This window comes from Trichosurus vulpecula, chromosome 6 (assembly GCF_011100635.1).
Source record: "Trichosurus vulpecula isolate mTriVul1 chromosome 6, mTriVul1.pri, whole genome shotgun sequence".
NCBI classification, from domain to species: Eukaryota; Metazoa; Chordata; class Mammalia; order Diprotodontia; family Phalangeridae; genus Trichosurus; species Trichosurus vulpecula.
In genome coordinates, this window is record NC_050578.1 from 209274319 (window position 1) to 209300566 (window position 26248).

A 26248-nucleotide genomic window follows, 5' to 3' on the forward strand; every position below is an offset into this window, starting at 1 on the left:
GAGCATAGATGACCTTTCATGGGTACATATTTGGCAGGCACCTCACAACTGCTTTGTTTAAAAGTCATAGTGGGCTCTCTACTGCTTGGGTTAGCATCAAGGCCCTCCACACCTGAGGACTACCACACCTTCCCAGTTTTATTTCATATTAACCTCATCCATTCTATGCTCCAGATGAATTGGATGTTCTGTATTCCCAATAAGCTCCATGCTCTCTCACTTTAATGCCTTTGCTCCCCATTTTCCCTGGTCCTAGAACATCCACCCCCTGCTATGTGCCTGATAAATTCCTATCAAATCTTTCAAGTCTAACTCTAATGCCACCTCCTCCAAGAGGTCTCTTAACTCCCTAGGCACACGGCAAGCCCTCCCTCCTGCTCTTCACATAGCTTTCTGTTCTGAATCTATCTAATGATTTATCACATATTATGATACAGTATGATTATCTGTTTATATATCACATGCTTAAAACTAAACTGGAAGTTTAGGGCAGGGACCATGTTCCATTTTAAAACTGCTTCTCCTCTAGCATCTTAGCACAATAATATGTACTCAGTTGGTGTTTAATAAATGTTTGTTAAATTCAATTAGAACTGGAATTAAAAGAAAACATTCTTATTATCTCAAGAGAGAACCAGAGATGCCGTTATTGTTGTTATGAGTATACTGAGGATAGACTTACAGATGAAAGGTTTTCACAGCGAGATTGAATTGCCTGGATGAAAAGCCCACTAGCAGCTGAATTCCTGTGGACTGCACTAATAAAGTCTTGTACTGGAGGCTCATGGGAGAGACTGATCAGATCTTGAATATGATTCACAATAAGCCAGGTTAAATGTTCTGAATCATATAGGTTTTGACACTAAAGAGAGAACACAGCAATACATTTTCTCATTTCCAAAGCAAAAATGATTATATTTTTAATAAGACATTTCTCAAAAATCTCTGTTATGGTTTATAATGAAGATTTTTATTAATGTATAGCACTTACATGAACACAAAACAAAAAATTTCAGGTTTATAGAATAGATTCAATTTACAAAATCTAAAGTTTCACTGTCAAACAATTTTGATGCTAAAGAAGAGCTATGGAATAGTATGTGATATTGATGGCAATAACTATAGCTGGACTGTGATACTTCATGACAAACTTGTAGTCCATGCGAAATGGGACATAAGCACAAGGTATCAGAATGTACCAGTGTATTTTTAGCTTTGTCTAGGAAGAGCATGCCTGGCCCATAAACTATGTGGATAGGAAAAGATGCCTCAAAGGATTTTAACTGGAGACCAAAAATCCTTCAAGTCCTTTAACACCTTTCCTTCTGAATCAAGAGTAATTCACATTGTTCCAGTACTTCACAGCCGGGAAGTAGATAGGTATGCTAACTAGTATTACTCCAAAAGTTACAGATGAAAACACTGAGGCTCTGAGAGGTTAAAACAATTTGTCCAAGGTCACAAAGCTATTAAGTGAAAGGGCCAAGATTCAGACCCAAGTCTCTGGACTCCAAGTACAATGATCTTTCCACTATACCATCACCAAGAAACTGTGCATGGGTTGTACCTCCCAGAAAGTTGGAAAATTGTCAGCAGGAGCTAATTAATTTCGTTTCTCAAGTAAACTTTCCTATTCAGGAGAGAATGTGTTAATCAGAAAATGTATTAAAGTATTTTGTCTGGATTTCTCCTTTGCCCTAATCAAATTCTATCTTACATTTGTGTATAAGATGTATTCAAGAGAATCAGACTATAAACTACTTGAGGACAAGAAATGTTGTTTTTCACCAGTGAATTTCAGCAGAGAGCTCACAATTCTTTTTTTTCTTTTTTAACAAAGTTTGTTGAAAGCGAACTTAAGGACAACAATTCTACGGAAGGCCATAATTTGTCCTGCCCCAGAGCCAGTTTGCATCTCAAGTCTTTTATAGTCAAAAGTTTTCAACTCAGTCTATATGAAGGGAATTTCCAAAGGGAATCTCCAGGTTTTTCCAAGTGAAAATGGGATTGATATTAACAGTCAATTTGCTAAGCTAGCTTTATAACACGGCCTACAAAGATGGGGATACCCATGCTCTTGTTTCATTTAACAATATTTACATGTTATTCCAAAACTAGATTTTTAGATTTTAAGACTACCTATTTATATAGAAACTGTAAAAAGTAGTTTGTCCACCCCCTATTTTTTGTGTTCCTTAAATTTATTTGTCATTTTATGGGACTTTTTTATATACTGCCTGTGAACAGGCAATATTAAAGAGTGATGTTCAAAAAGTCTTGGGAATGGAGCAGGGTAGAAAGAAAATACATGAACCTGAATGAAAACTATGTATAAAGCAAAACAAAAAGGCACCAATCATACCAAAGAAAAAACTACTTTCTTAAGAACTTTTATTTAAGTTAAATAAATTTGCTTGACTTACTAGACACTATTTAACAAAGTACCCATGAATCTATTTTATTTACTGTGGTTTGATGGAAAAATAAACAAATGAAAAGGAAGTACACTACAGTCAACTCTCTATTATCCAAGCCAGTGGAGGGGAAAAATGGCATAAATGATCCAACACAACAGATATTCCCCTAATTCTTCCCATTCAGGCTCTATTTGGGGGTAAAGACCTATCAGTTTAATTTTTTTCCAGGACAAGTACGAAAATGAATATTCAGTGACTGAGTACATACCAATTAGTACATACCAAGAAAGAGCTGACCCTCACAAAAACTAGAAGACTAAAGGCAGTCTAGGATTAAACATTTGTCAAAGGTTCCATAATCCCAAAACCATAGAATCTGTAACTAGATAACATAAGAGTTGACTGTAGGTAGGATTGGGAGTTTTAGCAATACATCCCTTTATCATTCATCCAACTGTAAAACTTACAACATAATCACAGAAAAGAATGAGTGCGCCTCTTCGTACTATCTCTCTATTGCACACGCCAAGTGTGGATGCCAAGTGGGGATCCTCACCATCGCTAGACATCTGAGGGCTGAGTAGCTTCGTACTGGAAAGACTGTGCCTTCTGGAAGGAACAATATTGTTTATGGTGAACATAATTAAGCATATTTCAGAACTAAATAAAAAGAAGTGACTTCAAATAGTAAGCTATCAGAGGAAAGTAAATGGTAACACTGACAACAAGCATCTGTCCTAAAGATTTTTCCTCAAGAAAAAGGAGGTTAAGTCTTTTTATGAAGTAGGATTCTATGATATGTGAAAAACTGTGAGGATGCAATAAGTTATATTACCTCGCTTCTATTTCACCAAAAGGGAGGAATTATGATGACATAACTTTTACACACCCTTGTGTTTTGAATTTAAGACCTGAAAAATCTAACTGGCAAGGTTTAAGGATAAGCAATCATATTTCCTCATTAGGTTTTCTTGAAATGTCACGTCAACATGAAAACCATAAGGCATGGCATGACATGAACAGTGAACATAATGATGCTTTGACTATAAGACCTACAAAACATAATAGTTTTCAAAATTTTGTAATAACCCAGGTGTCCCAAAGTCTTAATACAGTTTTAAGCTAAAAAAGCTTATTATTACTATTATTATTGTCATGACAGCTTAAAACTGTATTAAGACTTTTGGGCACCCGGATTATTACAAAATGTAAATTGATATACAAAGAAGAATACTTTTATATTTGAAAATCTCCAGTGTAACAATTGGTCCTTCAAGATCGAATGTATAATCCTCTGTTTGGCTTTTAAAGCCCTTCATAAACTGGACCCTTCCTACCTTTCCAGTCTTCTCCCACCCTACTCTCAAATCGGGTAGGGGGCACCACAGGGCAGAGACTTGGAGTCAAGAAGACTTGAGTTCAAACGTGACCTCAGACACTGTGTGACCCTAAACACGTCACTTAACCTACAACTGCTTCAGCTTCTCCATCTGTAATATGGGGATCATGATAGTACCTACCTCCCAAGGGTGCTGTGAGGATAAAGGAAACAGAATTTGTAAAAACACTGTGAAAACCTAAAAGCTCTATATAAATTCTAGCTAATATTATTTTTTCCCTACACTCTATTATCCAATGACACTGGCCTCTTTGCTGTTCTTCCCACAAGATACTTCATCTCCCAGGTCTAGGCATTTACCTGACTGTCCCTTGTTACTGAAATTCTTTTGGCTTCCCTGGCTTCCTTAAAGTCTCAGCTAAAACCCCAAGTTCTAGAAGAAGCTTCTGTAAATCTCCTTTAATGCTAGCGTCGGCCCTCTGCAATTTCTAACATTCATCCCACATAGCTCCTGTCTGTATAGTCCCTCCAATTAAGACTGAATTTTTAGAGGGCAGGAATTATTTTTGCCTTTGTTTCCTTAGTGTTTACCAGAGCCTGGAACACAGTAGACACTTCATAAATGTTTATTAATTTGACTTGGCCTTGTCACCATGCAAGTTAGGCTAGTTTTTCCTTAAAAAGCATTGAGATCATCCTCAAAACTTAGGTGGCTCAGGGGACAAATGGGCAATTCAGACACAGAGGAATTTCCCTCACCTCAATCAATTCTTGCGGAGTCTTCAATGCTTCCTTCTCCCTGTTGAGTATCTACTCTATGCCATGTTAGCACTCTTCTCCCATTGGTAATGGGATGGGTCAGGCTGGCCTGTGCTTCTGACTCTCCAGACTGTGCCATTATGCCTCATGCAAGTAACTTCTCTTCTGCCTCCCCCAATGTTTAGCTCCCTTTCAGTTTCCCAATTACAATATGAACTAGAGGGCAAGCACAATGCCTGGCACATGGGAAGCACTTTAGTAAGTGCTTGCTGCCTGCCTGCCTACTACAGCTAAATAAATCTCCTTTTGTTAACTGCTGAATAACATAAGTTTCTCATTTTGTTTCAATACTGAACATAAACTACTGGAGGACTGGTCTGAGTGGGGCCCAACCCAGAACTCCTGCTTAACAAACGAAAATAGCACTTATTTTTCTGCCCACACTATTACCACAAAGTCCTTGATTTACAAAATTAAAAATTATTTCTGCAAACAATATTTAATTCATCTATTCATTTGGTTTGGGTTTTTTTTTAAAGAAAAATAACTATAAACTTGACAAGACTATCAATTTTCACTACTTCATTCAACAAGCATTTTTAAGCACCTACTATGTGACAGGCATTACACTAGGTGTGGGAGATATGAAGACAAAATTTAAGGAAACAGTTCCTGACTTCTTGACTCTTTCATTAATTGGGGGGCGGGAGTGCGATAATAACTTGGCCACAGATAAATAAATGAAAAGTAAGTACTATGTAAATAAAAGCAATTACAGAGAAGACACACCAGCACCTGGGGATGCTGGTCTAGGTTAGGTTAGCCTCCTATAAGAAGCAGTTCTTGAGTTGAGCCTGGAAGAAAGCTAGAGATTCCACAGGGGAGAGGTAAGGAAAGAATGCATTTCAGTCACGGGGGGCAGATTGTGTAAAACATCTCTCACTGTAAAGAGTCAGCTGGAGATGAAAGGAGATGTAGCAGAAACACACCACTTCGGCTGGAAGGCAGAGGGTGTGAAAAATCAATGTGCCATAAGCCTGGAAAGGTAGGTGGGAGCCAGAGAATGAAGGGCTTGAAATACCAAAGAGACAATCAGCAGCCACGGGAGCTTCCTGAGCAGAGAGTGACATAGATCTTTGCTTGAGAAAGACCACTTTGGCAGCTGGGTGAAGGGCAGAATGAACAGAAGAGAGACTGGATAAAGGGAGATGAATTCATAAGGCTTTTGCAATAATCCACAATGGTAAGAAGAGGGCCTGAAGTAAGATGGTGGCTATGTTAGCGGAGAGAAAGGAATAGATACAAGAGATATTGTGAAGGTAAAAACTGACAAGACCTGGGAAAGACTGGATATGCTAAGTGATGGGGAGGATCAAAATGGATTATAGTTGAGAACCTCAGTAAAAAGAAGGATGGTACTACCCTCAGTAGAAATGAGGGAGTAGGAAGAGGGAAGGGTTGACCTGGTCCTTTTTTGGATATGTTGAGTTTAAGACGCCTATGTGAGAAAGCAAGCTGCAAGAGAAGACAGGAGATTGGATCAAGGGTACAAACAGAAGGGCTGGCCTTGGTGACAAGGTCTGCCTCTTCATCATACTGTAGCAAAGGAGAGGATGAAGAACAAAGTCAAAGGACCTTGAGAGACACAATAGAGAAGAAGAGAAAGCTCAAGGCAAGAGCCGATATTTTCTCCATAAAGGGAAGAAGGAAGGAGTAGTATGGAAAGGTTTAGAGAAGAAAAGGTTTGGAACAACTGCTGTAGGAATTGAAGTCAATTAGGGAAAAGAAAAAGGATTGCCTTGATGCAGTGAAAGCCCAGTTGAGATGGGGTAATATACACTTATAGTGGACCTAGTCAGCCCAGTTGTTTGCCTCCCTCCACAACAACGCACTCAAAATATTCTCATGGAAACTTGGGATTGGAAGGCACTTTTGTTGTTCAACCGTTTAAGTTGTGTCTGACTCTTCATGACCCACTTTGAGGATTTCTTGGCAAAAATACTGGAGTGGTTTGCTATTTCTTTCTCCAGCTCATTTTACAGATAAAGAAACTGAGGCAAATGAGGTTAAGTGATTTGCCCAGGGTCACACAGCTAATAAATGTTTGAGGCCAGATCTGAACTCACGGAGAGAAGTCTTTCTGACTTCGGGACTGGCGCTCTATCCATTGCACCACCTAGCAGCCCAGGAAGGGCCTTTGGAGGTTATCTAATCCAAATCTTTTCCCTAATGCTGTAGGAAATATCTTTAAAATATCCCTTGGTAAAAAGGGTAACTTTCAGACAAGTGATTATTGAGCCTCAGTTTAAACACCTCTAGTAACAAGGAACCCACTATTTAAATGAATTCCATTATTTGATACATGTAGTTATTTAAAAGGTCTTCTTTATATTGCTTCCCTGTAATGCATATCCACTGATCCTATCTCTCCCCTGTGAAGCTACACAGATTAAGTTTAATCTATCTTCTATATGACAGCTTTTCAAATATTTGAGGGAAATTATTATTATTATTTTTCTATCATATTAATAGCCAATTATTAAATTAGGATTAAGGTTTTCTTTTTCTGTTTCCTCATTGAGGGACCAGCCCTTGCAGGCCAGTCAGTCAGTCTCTGAAAGACATTGCTGAGAGATGTGATTGCCTAAATCTATAGGAACAGGCTCCTTAATCTTGGGCAGGACCCCACCCAACTAGGAGAGCTTTCTTCTATTTAAAGTGTAAATAGAATCAATCTAATCTAAGTGAATTCCTGATGTTAGGAAATAAACCCATGTCCTTACACCCCTACAATGGAGTTTAAAGTGACCCTTAAATGTTTGAAGGAGAAAATCAAGTAGAGTGGTCTGGGTAGAGATGGATTCCTTGGTCCAGACTGCCAGACGTAGCTGAGTCTCATGATCAAGCCACATTCTCAGCAGGAGGAAATTCAGTCTTTTAGGCCACCTCCTCACTGTTTTCACTAGTCAGGGACACCTCCAAGCATTCAGTGATCTCCATGGTTTTGTCTTTGGTTACCATGAAAAACCACTGATGATCAACTTACTAATTAATTAATATTAATAAATTGGTTATTAATTGCCCAGAAACTCTCTCTCAGGCTTTTCATTTGTCTTACAAGTCTTCTCTCCTCTGCAGAATAAACATCTGTAGAACCTTCAATGGCTCTACTTTATACATGATTTCAAGTTACTTCATCATTCTGGTCATCTTCCTTTGAACACACAATATTTTGTTAATGTCCTTAAAACATGGCACCCAAAATTGAACAAAACATCTAAAATGAAGTCTCAAAGGCACAGAATACAATGGGATTAATACCTCCCGTGCTCTGATTTGACTCTATGGAGCAAAATTCAGTCATAAAAATTTTCCTCCAACATGACATCTCCTACACAAGTTATATACATAGGATTCCTTAGAAGGCACAAGCACAGAGATAATTTCATGTAACAACCATTAATTATTAATATTTTTAAAACATAAAACAAGTAAATGCATACTTGCCAAAAGTATTCTCCACTATCACGGAGGTCTTGCTCAGAGTCGAAATAGGAAGAAAAAAAAATTACGTATAGATACTGAGATCTCCAAAAGATGCCGTTTGTGGTTCACATTGTGTTAACTGCATAAAGCTTCAGAAAGCTCCATGATCTCCTCAAGAAGTCTGTGACAGGACTAGCATTTTTCTGACACAGCTTCCCTGACAGATTTCTTCCTCCATATGACCTGATTGTTCCCAGCTACCTGGGTACAGTTTCCTGGCCTGGGGTCATAAAAGGTCCCAGGTGTCAGCAGTCTAGCCTTTCAGACTTGGTGGACACCTGAAATCATGCAAGTCACCACACCCTAATGATGCAGTGACCAGATGCATTTCCAGATGAAGATGAGGGACAAGTCCAGAGAAATGAAGAGCTATTGTATTCTTGTTGTGTAGCCTCCCTATTTTAGGACAAAGTAAGCCCTAAGTACTTGCTACTTCATGTTCTCCCACTTCAAACATGAACTACAAAGATTCCACAATCACTAAAAAAATAGCAGCCAATTAATCCAGTTAGAGAAAACAAATGAATAAAGATTTCAAACTAATCAGATTATAGTAATGCAGCTGAATGGGCAAACCACACAGTTAGTCCCAAAGGGCAGCTAAGTGGGGCAGTGGATAAAGAGCTAGGCCTGGAGTGAGGAAGACTCATCTTCCTGAGTTCAAATCCAGCCCCAGACACTTACTAGCTGTGTGCAAGTCATTTAATCCTGTTGCCTCAGTTTCCTCATCTGTGAAATGAGCTTGAGAAAGAAATGGCAAACCACTCAGTATCTTTGCCAAGAAAACCCCACATGCTGTCATGAAGAGTCAGACATGACTAAAAAAACAACTCAACATCTATCTTGGTTAAGAACTGGAGATAAGAAAATTACTGGGCGACGAAAGAAGAAGAAACAGGTTGGGCTGAACTGCATTTTAGAACTTAACAGTGATTCCACAAATTTTCAATTCCCTGAGACAAAAAAACAACAACAAAAAAAACACACTACCCTATCTTTTAAACACCAATACTCTCTCAATGATGTTATGTTGCATTGAATCAGGGACTGTCATAGCTCCAAATCAACAAAACTGCCAATGACCCACGGGGCACCAGAATGATACACAATGGCAAATGATTGTAGAATATTTCCAATGGTAACTCCTACAGAGTGACACTGAAGGTATTATCCAGGAAATAATCTGCAAAGGACACAGGTCACTGATTCAGTTCTTTCAGCAACCAGCCTACATTCTGAGCGCAGAGTTAATTAACACCCTAATCATTTTTCACAGAAACTTCTATTACACAATATCTTCTACAGGCTTTTCTGTTCAGGTAACATTTGGATGTACATTCTATATACTTCAGTAGATCCTTGGGTTCACTGATGTAGCTATTCCTTTTCTCATAAGCCATTCATACCTTCATATCATACATGATTCATGTCCATTATTTTCTCAGAGATGTTCCTTTTTAAAAATTTCTTTTAATTTTTTTATTTTTAGTTCCGAATATTCTCCTCCTATTCACCCCTTCCCTACCCATTGAGAAGGCAAGAAATATGATACTCATTGTACTTATGAAGTCATGCAAAATATTTTCACAATAGCAATGTTGCCTCCACCACAACGCGCGCCCCCCCCCCCCAAAAAAAAAGGGAAGATATGCTTCAATCTGCACTCAGAGTTTATCAGTTCTCCCTCTGGAGGTGGATAGCATTTCTCACATTCTCACAGATATTTTAAAGAAGATATATCCAATGTGTTGGAAGTCTAATTCTGGGTCTTTTTAAATTTCATGGGTACTACTGTAGTAGCTGGGCTATCTACCTCTTATCCCTCATTCTTCTGACATGAAGAATACACTTCCTTTTCTGATAATGCATTGTCCAAATGATATTCCTTATTTAATGTGTAGGAAAGGTATTTGATACTTAACCGTACTGAAATTAATCTTGTTGTGTGCATCCCCCTGGTCCAGCCTATACAGATCTTTTTATATCATAATTTTATCATCTAAAATAGTAGCACTGTAATCACATCACATGAAATCATTAACAAATTTGATGATCATAAAAGCACCTACATTTCCATCCCAGTCATAGGTTAAAAGTTATGTGCATAAGACGGGGAAGAAGACAAAGCTATCCAGTAGACCATTAAAGTCCCCAGCCTAGGTTGCCATCAATCTATTAATCAATATTATGCACAATTTTGAAACTAGTAATTAACGAATTAGGCTAACTGTAATATCAAAAAGCTCACAATTTTCCATCTTATTCAGAAACTAAAGACTGTGAAATACCTTGTAAAAATCCGTTTTCTACCTACCAGCTTGGTAACCTTTTAAAAAAAGAAAATGAGTTCATCATGATTTGTTATGAATTAATACAAAATAACTGTGAGATCACTATGTGAGATCACTGCTTCCCTTTTAAGGGCCCACAAGATACCTTCTCTAATAATCTAAACTAGAATTTTTCCAAGGATTGATGGCACACTTCTTTGTCTATCATTTTCAAAAACCACTTTACTTCTGAATATAAGGATATCATATGCTTCTCTCCTATTTTTCATAGACTCTTACTTTTACAATTCCTCAAAAAGTACTTAAAGCATTTCAATTATTATATTTATGATTTTTTTCAGTATCTTAGGATACCAGTTTTCTGATCTAGGAATATGAAGTCATTTCAATTCTTGGTGCTCTCTTACAATCTTATCACCCTTGACTAAAATTCACACTTAGTCATGTATAATAGACCTTTTCTTGAAAAGGAACATTTGCTTTGGTTGAGAAAAGGGAAGGAAAATAGGGGATAAGTAAATGAACTCTTGCTAGTTGCTACCAAATAGCAAGCTTGCCTTCTTCTTGCCTTAAATACATATTCAGAGACCATTTTCATTGTTCTTTGTATCTTCCACAAGTTCCAGAAACTTTTTGGTCTTTGGCCTTCCTGAAATCATTTTTATGGATTCGTACAACTCTTTACAATTCTTCCTACATTGTGTGCCAAGTTTTTCTTTCATGTTTTATACATATCCTTTTAAAATCAAGGCATGTTATCAGGGATCTCTCTTTTTAAGAAGACTACATTCAACTAGAAGTATTCAACAAACAAACTGATAAGTATAGACTTAATATGAGGAAGGAGTGAAACTAACAACTTAAGTAAAAGTTCCCAAACTTCTCAGTTCAGTGAGCTTCAGTTCTCAATAATTTTTTCAAAGTGTCCCTAGGCTAAAAGAAAAACCCAATGGTTTTCCTTATTATGGAGTTAGGTTGAAAAATTTAATAATTATTTAGGTCCCAACTTAATAACTATTTGATAAAATACAGCTAAGTCCATATTAGTGCAAATAATGATTTTGGTAAAGTGGTCACATTATTCAAATTAGCACTATTTGAAGTTATAATTGTCTATAAAATATAGTCATTGGTTCTAGCCCAATGGAAATATACAATGAAAATGTTTAAAAATAAGTTTTTCATGCTTCCCTTTTATATTACATTAAATAGATAAGAAAAAAATTTTTTTTGGATTAAAGTTTATCACAAGGTAACAGAGAAATTACAGATAGCAAATTTTTAAAAATTCAAAAATTACCAAATAACATGCCTAAAGATTAGCCTACTAAGATGATATAACAAAAACACCATTATTGTCATTTAAAATATTTTAGCACCATAGGCTAAAATGTTCTCTCTTCATATATACATCAGCAGGTGCAGAGTTTTATATAAACCACAGTAAATTTGCATGCTCACATTACCATAAAATGAACTAAGTATAGTTTGATGACCTGAGACATTATCTAAAATCAATAATTCTTTAAATGCAACATTTTTGCCCTTGTAATATTTTCAAAAATTGGGCTAAAATATCTTTAATACCAATCTTCAAAAATAATTTAAATAGCAGATATTTTCTAATATTAAATGCCAAAGGACTGTAATTGTTCAATGGTTGTAACCTCTCAGAGTAGAAGGATTTCAATACCAATAAAGAAGCAATGATTTTAAAATCTCTTTCTGCATTATTTCCCAATACAATTGTTAAGCAATCTTCAGACACCTTCAGTGTTGAGTTTTCTTTCTTAGAAATATAAGCTCTACTGTGCCCAAAGGGCTATATAAATGTGCATACCTTTTGACCCAGCAATACCACTTCTAGGTTTGTTTCCCAAAGAGATCATACAAATGGGAAAAGGACCCATATGTATAAAAATATTTACAGTAGCTTTTTCTGTGGTGTCAAAGAATTGGAAATCAAGGGGATGCCCATCAATTGGGAAATGGCTAAACAAATTGTGGTATATGAATGTAATGGGATACTATTGTGTTATAAGAAATGAGGAGCAGACAGACTTCGTTATAACTTGGAAAGACTTATATGAACTGATGCTGAGTAAGGGGAGCAGAACCAAGAGAACATTATACACAATTACAGACACATCATGTCTGTGATGACTAACTTTGATAGACTTGACTCTTCTCAGCAGTGCAAGGTTCTAAGACAACACCAAAAGACTCATGACGGAAAAAACTATACATATCCAGAGAAAGAATTATGGAGTCTGAATGCAGACTGAAGCAAACTATTTCCTCTTTTTTTTGTTGTTGTTTTTTTTTTTGTTTCTGTTTTGTTTCTTCTTTCTCGTGGTTCATACAATTGGTTATAATTCTTCTCTACAACCTGACTATTATGAAAATATGTTTAGTGTGAAGGTATATATAGAACCTATGTTAGATTGCATGCCATCTTGGGTGGGGAGGGGGGAGGAGAGAGAGAAAATCTGAAACTCAAAAACTTGTGGAAATGAATGTTGTAAACAGAAAATAAATAAATTTAAAAGGAAAAAAAAAAGAAATATAAGTCCTAGAACGCATTTTCTTCTGGAACAACTCTGTTTCGTCCACATTACAAATCTATTGATCAGTGTATTTCCACCTTCTTGGATTACTGTTTTCAAAACATCAGGCTATTTATCAGTCATGTCATCATCTACACTGGCTTCCTTTCTAGTCATTTTAACGTTATGTAACTGAACTCTATTTTTAAAGCAATTACTAAAGCCATTCAACCAACCGATTCTTGTGGTAAATGTTTCTTCACTATCCACTTCATTTCCATTTTCTTTCACTGCCTTAAAGCTTTTCTCTGAATGGCTACTCTAAGAGAATTCAAATCCACCTCAAACAATTACCAGGTATGTGACTCTGGGCAAGTCACTTAACTTCTATTTGCCTCAGTTTCCTCATCTGTAAAATGTGAATAATGATAGCACCTACCTCCCATGGTTGTTGTAAGGCCGAAATGACATAATAATTATAGAGCACCTGGCACATAGAAGCACTATATAAATATTAGTTCTTACTGCTGTTTATCATCATGAGACTAAAATTGCATGGCTGGATGTCAGATCATGGGCAAGGAGAGAGAGAGTTCTGTATCAAAGTGGACCCCACAAAAAGTAGGACAATTTTTTATCCTTCAGCTGCTGGACTTCAATGCATGGAGTATTTTATAAGTTTTAAAAGCAGAGTGCTATTATATGTCATTTAATATACTACCATATCAAGATTCCTTCTACCTATTAATACAGGCAATAATCCACGCCTTTCAAAATCGACAAGAGGTTTTCCTAACCTACTTTAAAATTTTTCTACCTAATTATTTTGTTATGTATAACAAGCCCCATATTTAAACATTTAACTGGTAATGAAGTTAGGATATTGCAAAATATCCTAACTATGGAATCAATTTAAGAATTAAAACATAGTAAGAGGGATATTATGGTAACACCATAATAAAAATAACCATCTAATGGAAAAATGTCAAAAAAAAAACCTTACAAAAGAAAGCCCCCTTTAAAAAGAAGTTGCTACTTTGAGTGCCTTTTATCATAGCATATGTTCTACAGCACATGCAGGATCCAACTACTAGATGGTAAAAGATTCATGTAGAGCAGAATCGCAAAGTCACAAATAATCATGAAAAAATGCATTCCCGCTGAGAGAATCCATATCTTGAACAATTGGCGCTCTACATACCAAATGCCCACCTTACACCTGAAACAATGAATAGCTTTAAATTCTTACTTTGGTGTCTGATGCACTTCGGACCACCAGTTGTAGTTGGTATAGTTGACAAGCAGTAGAATCTGACACCACAGGAGCACTAAAGAAGGATGTGTAGGAATCATAGACCGTACCAATTCACTCAGGCTTTCCAAGGTATAAAAGCTGCCATCAGCACCATCACCTGTAAAGAGTCTAGTGGCAGCTGCAGTGATTCTCCTAAACATTCCTAGAAACAAATGAAAAATTAAACAATGTAAGTGAAGATATCCTTAATACTCATTGCAATTCAATATTAAATACCTAAAGAAAAATTGATAAAAAGATGGATGCTTTTCTTTCATTCAATAATCCAAGGTATTTAGGACATGGGACTTCAACAAAAAGATTTCAGAATCTTTGATAAACATTAATTTAAAGTTCCACTGAAATCTTCCTCTTAGACTATGCAATGGAGGTGTCCATCAGTTTGTAAAGGCTGACAGCAGAACCTAAGCAAAGCTGGAAAGGCTTAAAGTACAGGCAAGAGACGGTGTGGGGCTATAGTTCAAAGATCAGAGCTAGGAAGACTCTGCGTGTGTGTGTGTGTTGGAGAAAGCTGGTGTCTGATCAGCAAAGAGAAAACCAAACTCTACTGATGAAGGATTCTGAGTATGAGAATTTTGTAGAAGACAGACTTGGTCTTATAGAGTTATGAAGACTCAAATGTGACCTTGGACACACTAGTACCTGTGTGAGTGGATAAATCACAAACCCTTTGAGCCTCAGTTGACGCATCTATCAAATGGAGATAAGACCTATGGTACCTACTTCATATGTTGTTGTGAGGCCAATTTAAGATAATATGTAAAGCATTTTGCAAATGTTAAAGTATTACATAATTACCAGTTATTATTATTAGTGAAGTACTTAAAACAAGACTGACACATTAGCATTTTGTATGTAAAGAAAGAACTTATTTCTCCCTTCATCCCTCTGTCACCAACACCACAAACACACTTGGGACTACTTCTGCATTTAAAGTTCCCAAAGGGCCTTGGGACAATAGTCATCAGTTTCCGGCTACGAAATCAGGGAAGTACCTCCCCACCCTACGATGCTGACACTGAGAACAGTATGACATTATACACCAACCTCAAACTGCCACCCCCTCCTCAAAATAAAGCAACCCACAGTCAACTTGGTCAAAGAACACATATGCCATTCAGGGTCACTGTGCCCTGAAATCTTTCATAGAGGGTGGATCCTGTTCTTGCTGAAAACAGACAGAGGAAGAAAAATTTTCCCAGAGGCCACATAGCCCAACATGAAAATTCCCTAGAGAAGAGAAAATAAAAACATGGTGGCCAACATCATGCCATGGGCATATGAGTTTTAATACATGTTACCAGAATACTCAAAGTAAAAAATTTTCTGTTCACTGCAATACTCTGGCATAAAATGAATCATCCTAAGAAAACAGAAAAGCAATAGCACTGGAGCAATATGCCTAATTACTATTTCAACAAGCCTTCATGCCAGCTTTCTCTGTGTTTTGGGTAAAACCCCTCTAGGGACTAAATGATTTCATTTGCCCTCTTTTTTGTCAAAAATACAAACACAATCTAAACATGTTTTTAAGTTCTCTCAGCTATGGGCTCAAACAGTATTTGCCCTGAGGCTACTGTAACTCTCACATACCATATTACCAAGCAAGGGTAAGATTGGTTTGGAAGGATTATTCATCTAACTCAACAAAATGATATATCCTTAGTTAATTCACTTAAGCAACTGTAAAAACCTGAGTTTATTAAAAAGTCCCTTCTCTCCAATATCTTAGCTCTCTTGCCCACATGGTCAGAAACTAAATTCCGGGAACTGTGAAACTGCTATTGATACCCAATGCTTCCAGATTTCCACTGTACACTGCAACCCCTTGCAAGCTGTTCATTCAACAAGCCATCTATCACATATGTACTATGAATGAGGCACGGTGCTAGGCACTAGGGATAAAAAGACAAAAAACACAAGCAGCCCTTGTCCTCAAAAAGGGTAAAGTAGGGCAGGTCCAAACATGTATACAGATAGAGGGTCAGAAAAGAGAAACAGAGAAGCCAGTATGGCTAGACCATGAAGTGGGAGAGTAGCAACAACCGTGTTAATACTTGACAAAGCTGGGGCAGCAAGGTGGCACAGTGAATAGAGCACTAGCCCTGGAATCAGGAAGACCTGAGTTCAATTCAGGCCTCAGACACTTGACATACTTACTAGCTGTGGAGGACCTGAGTTCAAATCAGACCTCAGACACTTGACACATTTACTAGCTGTGTGACCTTGGACAAGTCACTTAACTCCAATTGCCTTGCCCTCCTCCCTCCAAAAAAAAAAAAAAAAACAACCAAATACTTGACAAAGTTATTTTCACACTCGTTCCAAATAGACCACATTAATACTAAAATGTAACAAGGTTTAAGACAACTTCTTAAAGAACAGACATACTAGAACTATTAAAATAACACAAACAAAGAAGCACAAAATCAATTAGGGTTTGGGATTTTCCTCCTATTTCACAACTATCTTCTTAAGTGCTCAAAAAACTCTCAGGCCCTAGTTTATTTTAAGGTTTTATACTTAGTAATATCTCCCAAAATAAGTTATTTAAATACCTGTTTAAAGGATTTTTTTAAAAGTCAAAAAAGTAGTTAATAATAACCTCAAAACATTTTTTAAAAAAATATTACCATTGGTTTTATGTTCAAGAAGGAGAAAAGGATAGAACTTAGATCTAAGAGGGAAGGAACCAATTTAGGAAGTTACCAGACTTCAAGAAATAAGACGGGAGTTTCAAAAACAGAGCACCATTGTCATCCTGAAAAGACGGCAGGCACATAAACCGTACTTACATTGTAACAGCCAAAACTCTCTTTCAATTCCTTACTAATTCTTACCTGGTCTACCAAACCAACTTAATGGATAGTCTCCTTCTTCCAAGCCATCCTATAGGTGTTTCCAGATTCAACTTCTTAAAACACAATTCAGGATTTTAAAAATGATCAACAGTTCTCCAACACTGCTGTATCCCAAAGACATCATAAAAATGGGAAAAGGTCTCACATATACAAAAATATTTATAGCAGCTCTTTTTCTGGTAGCCAAGAATTGGAAATCAAGGAGATACCCATCAATTGGGAAATGGCTGAACAAGTTGTGGTAAGAATGTAATGGAATACTATTGTGCTATGAGAAATGATGAGCAGGCAGACATCAGGAAAACCTGGAAAGACTTACATGAACTAATGCTGAGTGAAAAGAGCAGAACCAGGAGAACATTGTACACAGTAACAGCCACATTGTGCGAGGACTGATTTTGATAGACTTAGCCCTTCTCAGCAATTCAAGGACCTAAAACTTTTCCAAAGGACTCATGATGGAAAATGCTATTCACATCCAGAGAAAGAACTATGGAGTTGGAATGCAGAGTGAAGGGGACTCTTTTCTCTTTTGTTTTGTTTAGTTTTGTTTTCTTTATCATGGTCTGTCCCATTCGTTATATTTCTTCTATGCAACATGACTAAAGTGAAATTGTGTTTAGGAATGTATTTGTAGAGCACAAATCAGAGTGTAAGCTGTCTTGGGAAAGGAGGGTGGAGGGAGGGGGAGAAAATTTAAAACTCAGGGAAATGAATGTTGAAAACTGAAAATAAGTAAATTAAATATTAAAAAAAAAACAGCTCCCCAAGCCTACCAGACAGAGCCCAAATTTCTCAGTCCAGCATTTAAAGCACCCCTCAAATCTATCTCTAACATACTTTTATCTCCACTACTCCTCTAGACATAACATAACCTACAGCCAAAATAGATAAACTCTTGTTTTCCAAACAAAAATGGGGCATGTAGTTTTTAAAAAACTGCACCACCTGGCTGATTCCTATTGGAAAAGATATCTTTTATATAAACTTGCCAAAAATAACTTCCTAGATGTGAAGAGTATATGGCAGAGGAAGAGAAATAATCAACACAATTGCTGATCTATAAGCAAAAATAATAAAAATTTTATTTTGATCCCAAGAGAAGACTATAAACGAAAGGATATTATGATAATGCAATCACTCTAGCAATCCTGGGCTAGATATTATGTCAAACCATCCCCCTTTTTCAATAATATTAGGAACGAGAAATAGGTAAATTATCCAAACTGTAGTACCTATATTTCTACACTCCTTTGCAGCTGACAAAGCCCTTACAATGACTATTTTGGGTTGACACTGCTTATAGTATTTGTCTCTTTCTACAGATGAGGAACCTGAGGTTCAGAAGGCAGAATGCTTGGCCGTCAGTGAAACAGCTGGTCAAGTGACAGTCAGAAAATGAACCATAGTCTTCTGAAGTCTTATCATCTCTCCATGATAAGAGGCTCTCCACTTTGACAAGGAAGGTAAAGAATTCCTCTTCATTGGTTTGCGTTTTTTTTGGTCTGTTTTCTTTCACAACATGACTATTATGGATATGTTTTACATGGCTACACATGTATAACCTACATTGAATGGCTTGCCTTCTCAATAAGAGGGGATAGGGAGGGAGGAAGGGAGAAAATTTGGAACTCAAAGTTTTAAAAATTATTAATATTAATATTTAATTATAATATAATATAATTATATTATATATAATATATAATATAATTAATTTATATTAATATTAAAAATTATTTTTACATGTAACTGAAGAAAATAAAATATTAAATTAAAAAAATTTTTTTTAAAGAATTGAATATTGGGGCATGGTCTACACGAAGGAAAAAAAAAAGAATTCTTCCTCATCAGTGCTAGCAATAGCCAAACATTTACTAATTGCTTAGGAGACAGCTGGGTGATTCAGTGGCAAGAACACTGGGCCCAGAGGCTGGAAGACCAGAACTCAAATCTGCCCTCAGATACTTATTAGCTGTGTGAACATGTCTCAGTTTCCTCATCTGTAAAATGGAGATAACGCCGACCCTGCCTCCCAGGGTATCAGGAGGATCACACAAGATAATGTTTGCTAAGTGCTTAGCAGAGCTCCTGGCACACGGTATAAATAACTGCCAGCTGCTCTCATTATTACCATTTCAGGGTACATGGCTAGTATAGGGTGCTACCCAGAAAGAGCCACACACGCAGTGCAGCCTCTGCCTCCTGTGACCTGAGACATCGAAGAGAACAGCACCAAGTGAAATAGAGGGGCTGCTCTGAGATGCATACCTGACTTGAAGATGTGTATCAGGCACATCAGCAGCGTACCCAGTTCTTGGCAATAGAATGTGTGCTGCTGCTCAGTCATCTCCACTTTCAGCTGTTTTGTAACAATGTCCTCCAGAAGAATGCCCACCAGCTGTAATAGGAATCTTGAAAGAAAGTGAGTAGGAATTAGGCCAGGAGGGTATTACCAAATCATGTGGAAAACACACACACTCTCCTCCTCCCAAATGAAGATGTACTGGGGGGTTAATACATTAATAGAAGCAAAAGAGGAAGGCCTGATCAAAGATAAGGGACATGGGGATGGAACACAGGGAGACATTTGTGAAGGAGAGGTGACAGTATTTGGTGACTGGTTGGATGTAGGAGTAAAGAGAAAAGTAAAACTCCAAGGTAACAATGAGATTTCAAATGAAAGTCACTAGGAGAATAATGATGTCACTAATAACAGGGATATCAGGAAGGAGAACAGGTCTAACAAGCTCCTGAGCCAGCCTCTGGTTGTGTGTGTTATTTGTATTTGTAAGTTTAGGAGAGGAAGAATAAGGAGATTTAAAAGGCATTTTATCAACAAAAGATGTCATCTACAATTCAGCTATATTTGCTTCCTTCTCACCATCCCAACTCTGCAACTCTTATTTTCACAGCAAATTAACAATTGAGAACTGTTTAGCAGATGGCACACAATAAGGTACTTCTGTTTGTTTATTAAAAAGCATGATTTGTGGAAATAGGAAGTGAAGAAAGCATTTGTATAAGACTGCTGATCATAACTAAGTCACTATTTTAAATCCTTATAGACTAATCTATGCTGAGAATTAATTTAACAGACTGGTTCTTCTACTTTAAAAGTCCCATTTCAGTCAAGCCATAATCTCTATAACCCGACAAGAGCCAGAGTCCTAGAGAGCCAGGACTGCATGTCACCAAATTTTGGCCTCATCGATGGCCCTGAGCATAGAGCTTGGAACACAAGAATATGTTATCTTTCAGGAACACATAAATAATACTTATCCCTTCCTCTAAAATTCCTTAACAATCTCACTTCCTAATCCTTCCATTTTAGTACAATGTATATAAAGGAACTTAATCAACACTTGTTGATTTTCTCTAAAACAAATGGAGCAATACCCAAAGGAGAGGAGTTAGATCCATCCTAGCTAATCGAAAACCATTCCCATATGAAACTATATAAAATAAAAAGTCACAGAGACTTAAATGATATGAACACTTGCCTGGAAAATGTTTCTTCCGGCAAACATTTGACTTGTTTCGATTCACTTTGATCTTCTGGTGTTGGCAAGCTACTACCTCCATCTCTTAATTTTTTAATTATCTGACATGAGATTAGATAAGGAGAGAAAGAGAGTTCCTGAATCCGGGAAAGAACAATGTCTTCAGTTGACTGGGATATAAGCACTCTCAGAATAGCTAGGATGCCTGATATCCACAATTGAACAGTACTCACTGATGCCTAAAGAGGAAAGAATAGAAACATTATAATACAATATTATAAATAACAAGAAAAAAGATAAAGTAGATTTTTAGTATTCTTCCACTACTATCTTATGAAGAGAAATTGCTTGCTTTTATACTACTTGCAAATAATTACTTACATTTTCATAATAATTATAATTTACACTGAACTAACAGCTAACTTATACTTACATGGCACTTTCATCATAAGGTCCTGGTGAAATAGGTAATATGTGTATCCTCTTTACAAATGAGGACAGAGCCTCAATGAAGGGAAGGGGCCTGCCCAAATTTACACATCTAGTAAATTTTGGAATCAGAATTTGACCCCAGTCTCCTGACTTGGGAGCATTTCAGCATCCTAGTAATGCAATATCTTGTATACTCACCATTGTATTGGGAGTAATGAACATACTTCGTAACAGCATGTCTACAGGACGGAGGGATGAAGGAGCCAATATTTCAAATAAAGTGTTCAATACTCCAAGAGCTTCATGAGAATCAATATGCATCTATAAAAATCAATAATTATAAGACTCTATACGTGTCAACTGGCAATGCTACAAAAATCAGTGTATAAAAAAAGCAAGTCGCATCAGAAAAAGGCAAGAATAATTCAACATCTCTATTCTTCAAGTTTCCAATTTCCTTACTGCTGAATTGAGTCCAATATAGGTCATGCCTGAATATCAGCCACATTACTGAAATGAAACTTACATGAAATTCAGAGATAGATAAATAAATCTATGAAGGAAAATAACCTGACCAAACACCATATTCAAATTGTATGAGGTATATTTAGAGTGAAAATGTAGCCTATTTAGATCAAGAGCATAACACCAAAGCCTGCAGAATATTTAATACGTAAATTGAGCAATATATCAAGACATTCTGTGAAAAGATTAAGTGATCTCTTCAACCAAGTGGTCTGTAAAGGTATAGTAACAACACTGAAATAAGTATTTTAGACATTAAACTTGTGTCAAGGAATCTATTTTCTAATTTGGAATCTGACAACCTATCATAAATTCAATTCTTCAATTCAAATCTTCCTTCCTACTGGGAAAAAAATGTTACACAACAAAGAAGGGAATAAAATTTTGGAAAATAGCTACTGATCTGCTATCAGAAACCTAGTTCAAATGATGAGCTCAACAATATGTAAACTGCCGAATCTCAATTATTCATCACAGACCAGGGCTTTTCTTCTTCTTGTCTAAGCGGTCTCAAGACCGGAACAAGACTAGTTAGTTCATGCCTGAGGCTAAGTAAAGCAGACAGAGAAAACACCAAAGTAAATATTCAGGCGCTTTTGAGTTCATCCAAATGCTCATCTGTTGCTTCACAATGTAAGAATTCTTATTTCTTCTGTTGTCTCAGATAATAATAATATGATTGAGTGGCTGTCATTATTGATAGAATACTTCAGTCTATATGCAACATAAAACTTTACTTGGTTGGCTGCATTATACAAGCCAGACCTGAAGGGAAAATGAAGACTTGGATAATCTCTTAGACTATTTAATAATAGCCTAATGTGTCACCCTTTACTATGAACAAGCTCACAATCTGAGCAATGGTGATAAAAGCGCTCCTATATATTTGCTTTGTATACTGAGATGGTATTTATCCTATTTTATTAGTGGGGCATGTCATTTTTGAGATCTTCTACCTGAAATGCCCTGTATGTTCTTCTTCTTTACCTGTTTGAATTTTTACCCATCCTAGCAAGTCTAACTCAAATGCCATTTCTTTATGAAGTTAATGAATGTTAAACAGTATATTTTTCTTTTAAACTAACACCTAGCTGAGGGGGGAAAAACCAATACTCTAAAGGAAGTAACAAAATGATGAGCATGAACTTAGACATGTCTTAATTTCCCATACACAACACTCCATCTCCTCTTATGTACCTTTACATCAAACTTTCCAGATGCCTAGAATATGTTCTCTCCTTGTCTCTCTTATAAAAGTCCTTCACTTCCTTAAAAATGTAATCTTTCCTAATCCTCTAAGCTGCTAGTGCCCTCACTCCCAAATGATTCTGCATTTAACTATTTTTCTTTATATGTATTTATTCACTTTACGGTGTAAATATTTACAAATGTATTTGCTGTCTCCCCCATTAAGATGCAAGCTCCTTACAAGTAGGGACTGTTTCATTATTTGTGCTCATATCCATCCCTAGGCAGTGCCTGGAACATAGTCAGTGATTAATAAATGACTGGCAGACTGATTAATTAGTCAACATGAAAGCTGATAATAATCAATCACCTTTTACAAGAGAAGCAGCTCCACTCAAAAAATATATACTGCATTACAAGATTAATATGGGAAACTGTTGTATATGACTTCACATGTATAATTGATATCATATTGCCTGCCTTCTCAATAGGTCAGGGAGGGGTCTAGAGGGAGGGAGAGAATTGGGAAATGAACATTTTTTTTAAATGAATGTTAAAATAAGGTACAATTATAAATATATGTATATATTGCATTATTAAATCCTAACAATTAAAATGTTTTGAAAACAAACCTGTTGTTTTGCTAACATTGGAAGGATGATGTCAGCTATTTGTCGAGATAATCTTTTCCATTTGTCTTCATTCTCCTTGTGACACTGCTGGAGGACTAGTATGAACATCTCTAATACCTTAGGAAGTATTTTTGTATAGTTAAAAACAAATCTGAACAGTAGAAATAGCTTATAACTACACATAATTTATTACATTTTTGTACATTATTAATAACAATGAAGAAGCATCAGGATGTGAAAACTATCAAAAATTCACGCAGTACAAAGGGCAATGGAAAGAATCACAGGGGACCAAGCAGGTAGTAGTAGATTGTCAACAATGACTTTCACTCCAAAACTGGCTTAAAAGACATCATCAAGGACTTTTTGACAAGAAAAGGATGTGGGTAAATCATAAGTAGACAATCTGAGGGCTGGAGTGGTGTCTATGAAATATTTAAAAGAACTAGAAAAAGGGCAGTAACGTACATGGGCCAACATTAACCAAGGATTTACAGAAAGATGAACTGACCAATAAGAAAAGGCATGGAAGGGCTGCAACCTTCACTAGTAAAGAATGTATCCACATTGATTGAAACATAGACCCCCTAAAATACTGAAGAAATTATAGCTGCAGATGCTTCAGGAGTGATTCAAGCTTCCAAACATATTCTATACCTGTCTAAGATATTCACTCCCTTTGCATTATGTGATAGCTATGAGGTCAAGGTAAGGTTCAATGCCAGTGTCAACCAGCTGCAATTTGCCCTGGCCACTAGTCATGGATGCCAGGTCTAAACCTATAGGGCTGTTTTGTAAAAACATCACATTGGTCTGAAGGTGTTCAAAGCTAAAAGTGCACAAATAATCATAGCTAGTAAATCAATTTCATGCTGTATTTTCCCGTGATCATAGTACCACCAACTAAAGTAAATTCCCAAACATTGCTAGCCAGGAAGTCCCCTCACTTGCTGTACTGCTAACTGACCAATCCTTCAATTCTGTACTCTTCTGTATAACATGGGTCACAGCTGCAAAGCTGGAAGAAATTTTGGAGGCCACTGAGTCCAATCTCCTAATTTTTACCTAAGGAAACCAAGGCCCAGGGAGCCTGTGTCACTTCTCCAAGGTCACACAAGCAGTAAACATCAGAGGAAAGATTGGAAACCAGATGCTCTGTCTGCAGAACCTGAGCTTTTTGCATTGGAATACACTCTCCCCACCCTGCTCCTCCATCCCCCATTCTACCCATCTGAGTTTTCCACTGTTAACTTCCCTACTCATCACTTTATCTGTTTCAACTAAGTTAAACAAACTAGTTCACTTCCCTAGTGAAAAACCTTTTTACTGCCTATAAGGATAAAATATAAACTTTTTTAAATGGAACTTATGATTTTCTTGATATAACTGATGCAAATTAACACTTACTCTTCCACTGACAGTCTTAGAGCTGCCTCATGTACTGAGAGGTTAAAGGCTTGTTCCAGTCACAGTCAAGTATGTACCAGAAAGAGGACCTGAGTCCAGATCTTGGGATGATGCAGTCAACTTACCATGTAATAACTATACTGTGCTGACCCTTATAGACTCCTTCACCTAGCACTAATAACCCTCCACAAACCAACCCTCACACTTTTCTAGACTTATTTCAGATTATTTCGTACAATCAAAGCTCAAGACAAACTCAAAGTGATTTTCCATCTAATCTTAAAATACTGCATCTTCATCACCCGCTCTCTTTCAATCCTTTCTCAAATATGCATCCTCACCATTTCCTCCTCCTCCACCATTACCACCACTACCATCAATGGGGTGCTTGGGTGCCTGTGCTTGGACCCCAATTCTAAGACCATATTTCTCCCCAGCCTCAAAACACTATCCATGGAAGTTTCTCCCCAGCCCCAAAACACTATTCATGGAAGTTTCTCCCCAGCCCAAGGACATGGCCTAGCAATTACTCATGAGTGGGCCACAGCAAAACACTTATCTCCCTCTCCCTGGTACAGTAACAAACCGCACCTGTAGGAATTGTTAGTTTGAATGGGCTTTGTACTGGCTCACAAAGATATTCAGTACCCACTAGACTATCTATACCAACTCCCTATCTCATTATATGCATCCTGTACTCCTCATTATATGTATCCTAGACTTAAAACATATGTACATTCCCTACACCTAGCTGGTCAAACAAGACATTGACTGGTGGCAAACAGGGCAATCCTCAGTCGGCCCTAATGACTACTGACTTAGCAGACTTAAAAACCACAACTTCCTGTCAACCCCCACTCCGTGCCCTTGGGCTTTTCCTGGTGAACACCCACCCAGTAGATACAAAAAGTGCATGTCCCCTTAAGAACTGACCATTCCTCAACTGCTCCCTAATCCCACCATGAATCACCTACTTAGCATACTTGGCATATGTTTTGCTATAGTTTATTTTATATAAACTTTAACTTTACCCCTCTACAGTCTCAGGTTCCCTATGAAATTTTGCCTGCTGAAAAGGGTAAAAATAAACTTTTGCCAACTTGACTTAAAGAATGCTTGAGTCCATGAATTATTTCCAGACAACCCTGAACTATACACCAGTCCTTGAGGGGTCCCTAAACCCCTCAAAATCGTACCACCACGACCTCTGCCAGCACCACTACCACACTCTGCCACCTTTACCCCACTGGAGAGTTCTCCCTAGAAATTCTATGGTAAGATAGGGTCCAGATAAGGCATTCATTATTCATTCTCTGGACTTTGCCACCATTGGCAAAGTTGTTTTACTAGTTCTTATCAAATAAGGAATTCGAATTTCCTAAGTTAATTTATATTCTTGATCTCTGGTACTTTTTTAATTTAATTTTTTTCAATTAACAAAAAGCCTGTTTTCTTTTCCTCGCACAGTCATTAAAAAAAAATTATCATCA

At 37.0% G+C, this 26248-nt stretch overlaps 1 protein-coding gene across 2 annotated transcripts in view; it reads right to left on the reverse strand.

Moving 5' to 3' along the window:
• The window catches only part of HTT (huntingtin), a 220064-nt gene that overhangs the window by 76252 nt on the left and 117564 nt on the right, over window positions 1-26248 (reverse strand). For both annotated transcript variants that reach the window (XM_036762807.1, XM_036762808.1), the window contains 7 exons: window positions 23352-23468; window positions 21205-21327; window positions 20575-20813; window positions 19343-19485; window positions 14148-14355; window positions 2885-3026; window positions 683-862 (listed from right to left, as the gene is read on the reverse strand). In XM_036762807.1, coding sequence (XP_036618702.1) covers window positions 683-862; window positions 2885-3026; window positions 14148-14355; window positions 19343-19485; window positions 20575-20813; window positions 21205-21327; window positions 23352-23468 — 1152 coding nt within the window. The remainder of the gene's footprint in view (window positions 1-682; window positions 863-2884; window positions 3027-14147; window positions 14356-19342; window positions 19486-20574; window positions 20814-21204; window positions 21328-23351; window positions 23469-26248) is intronic.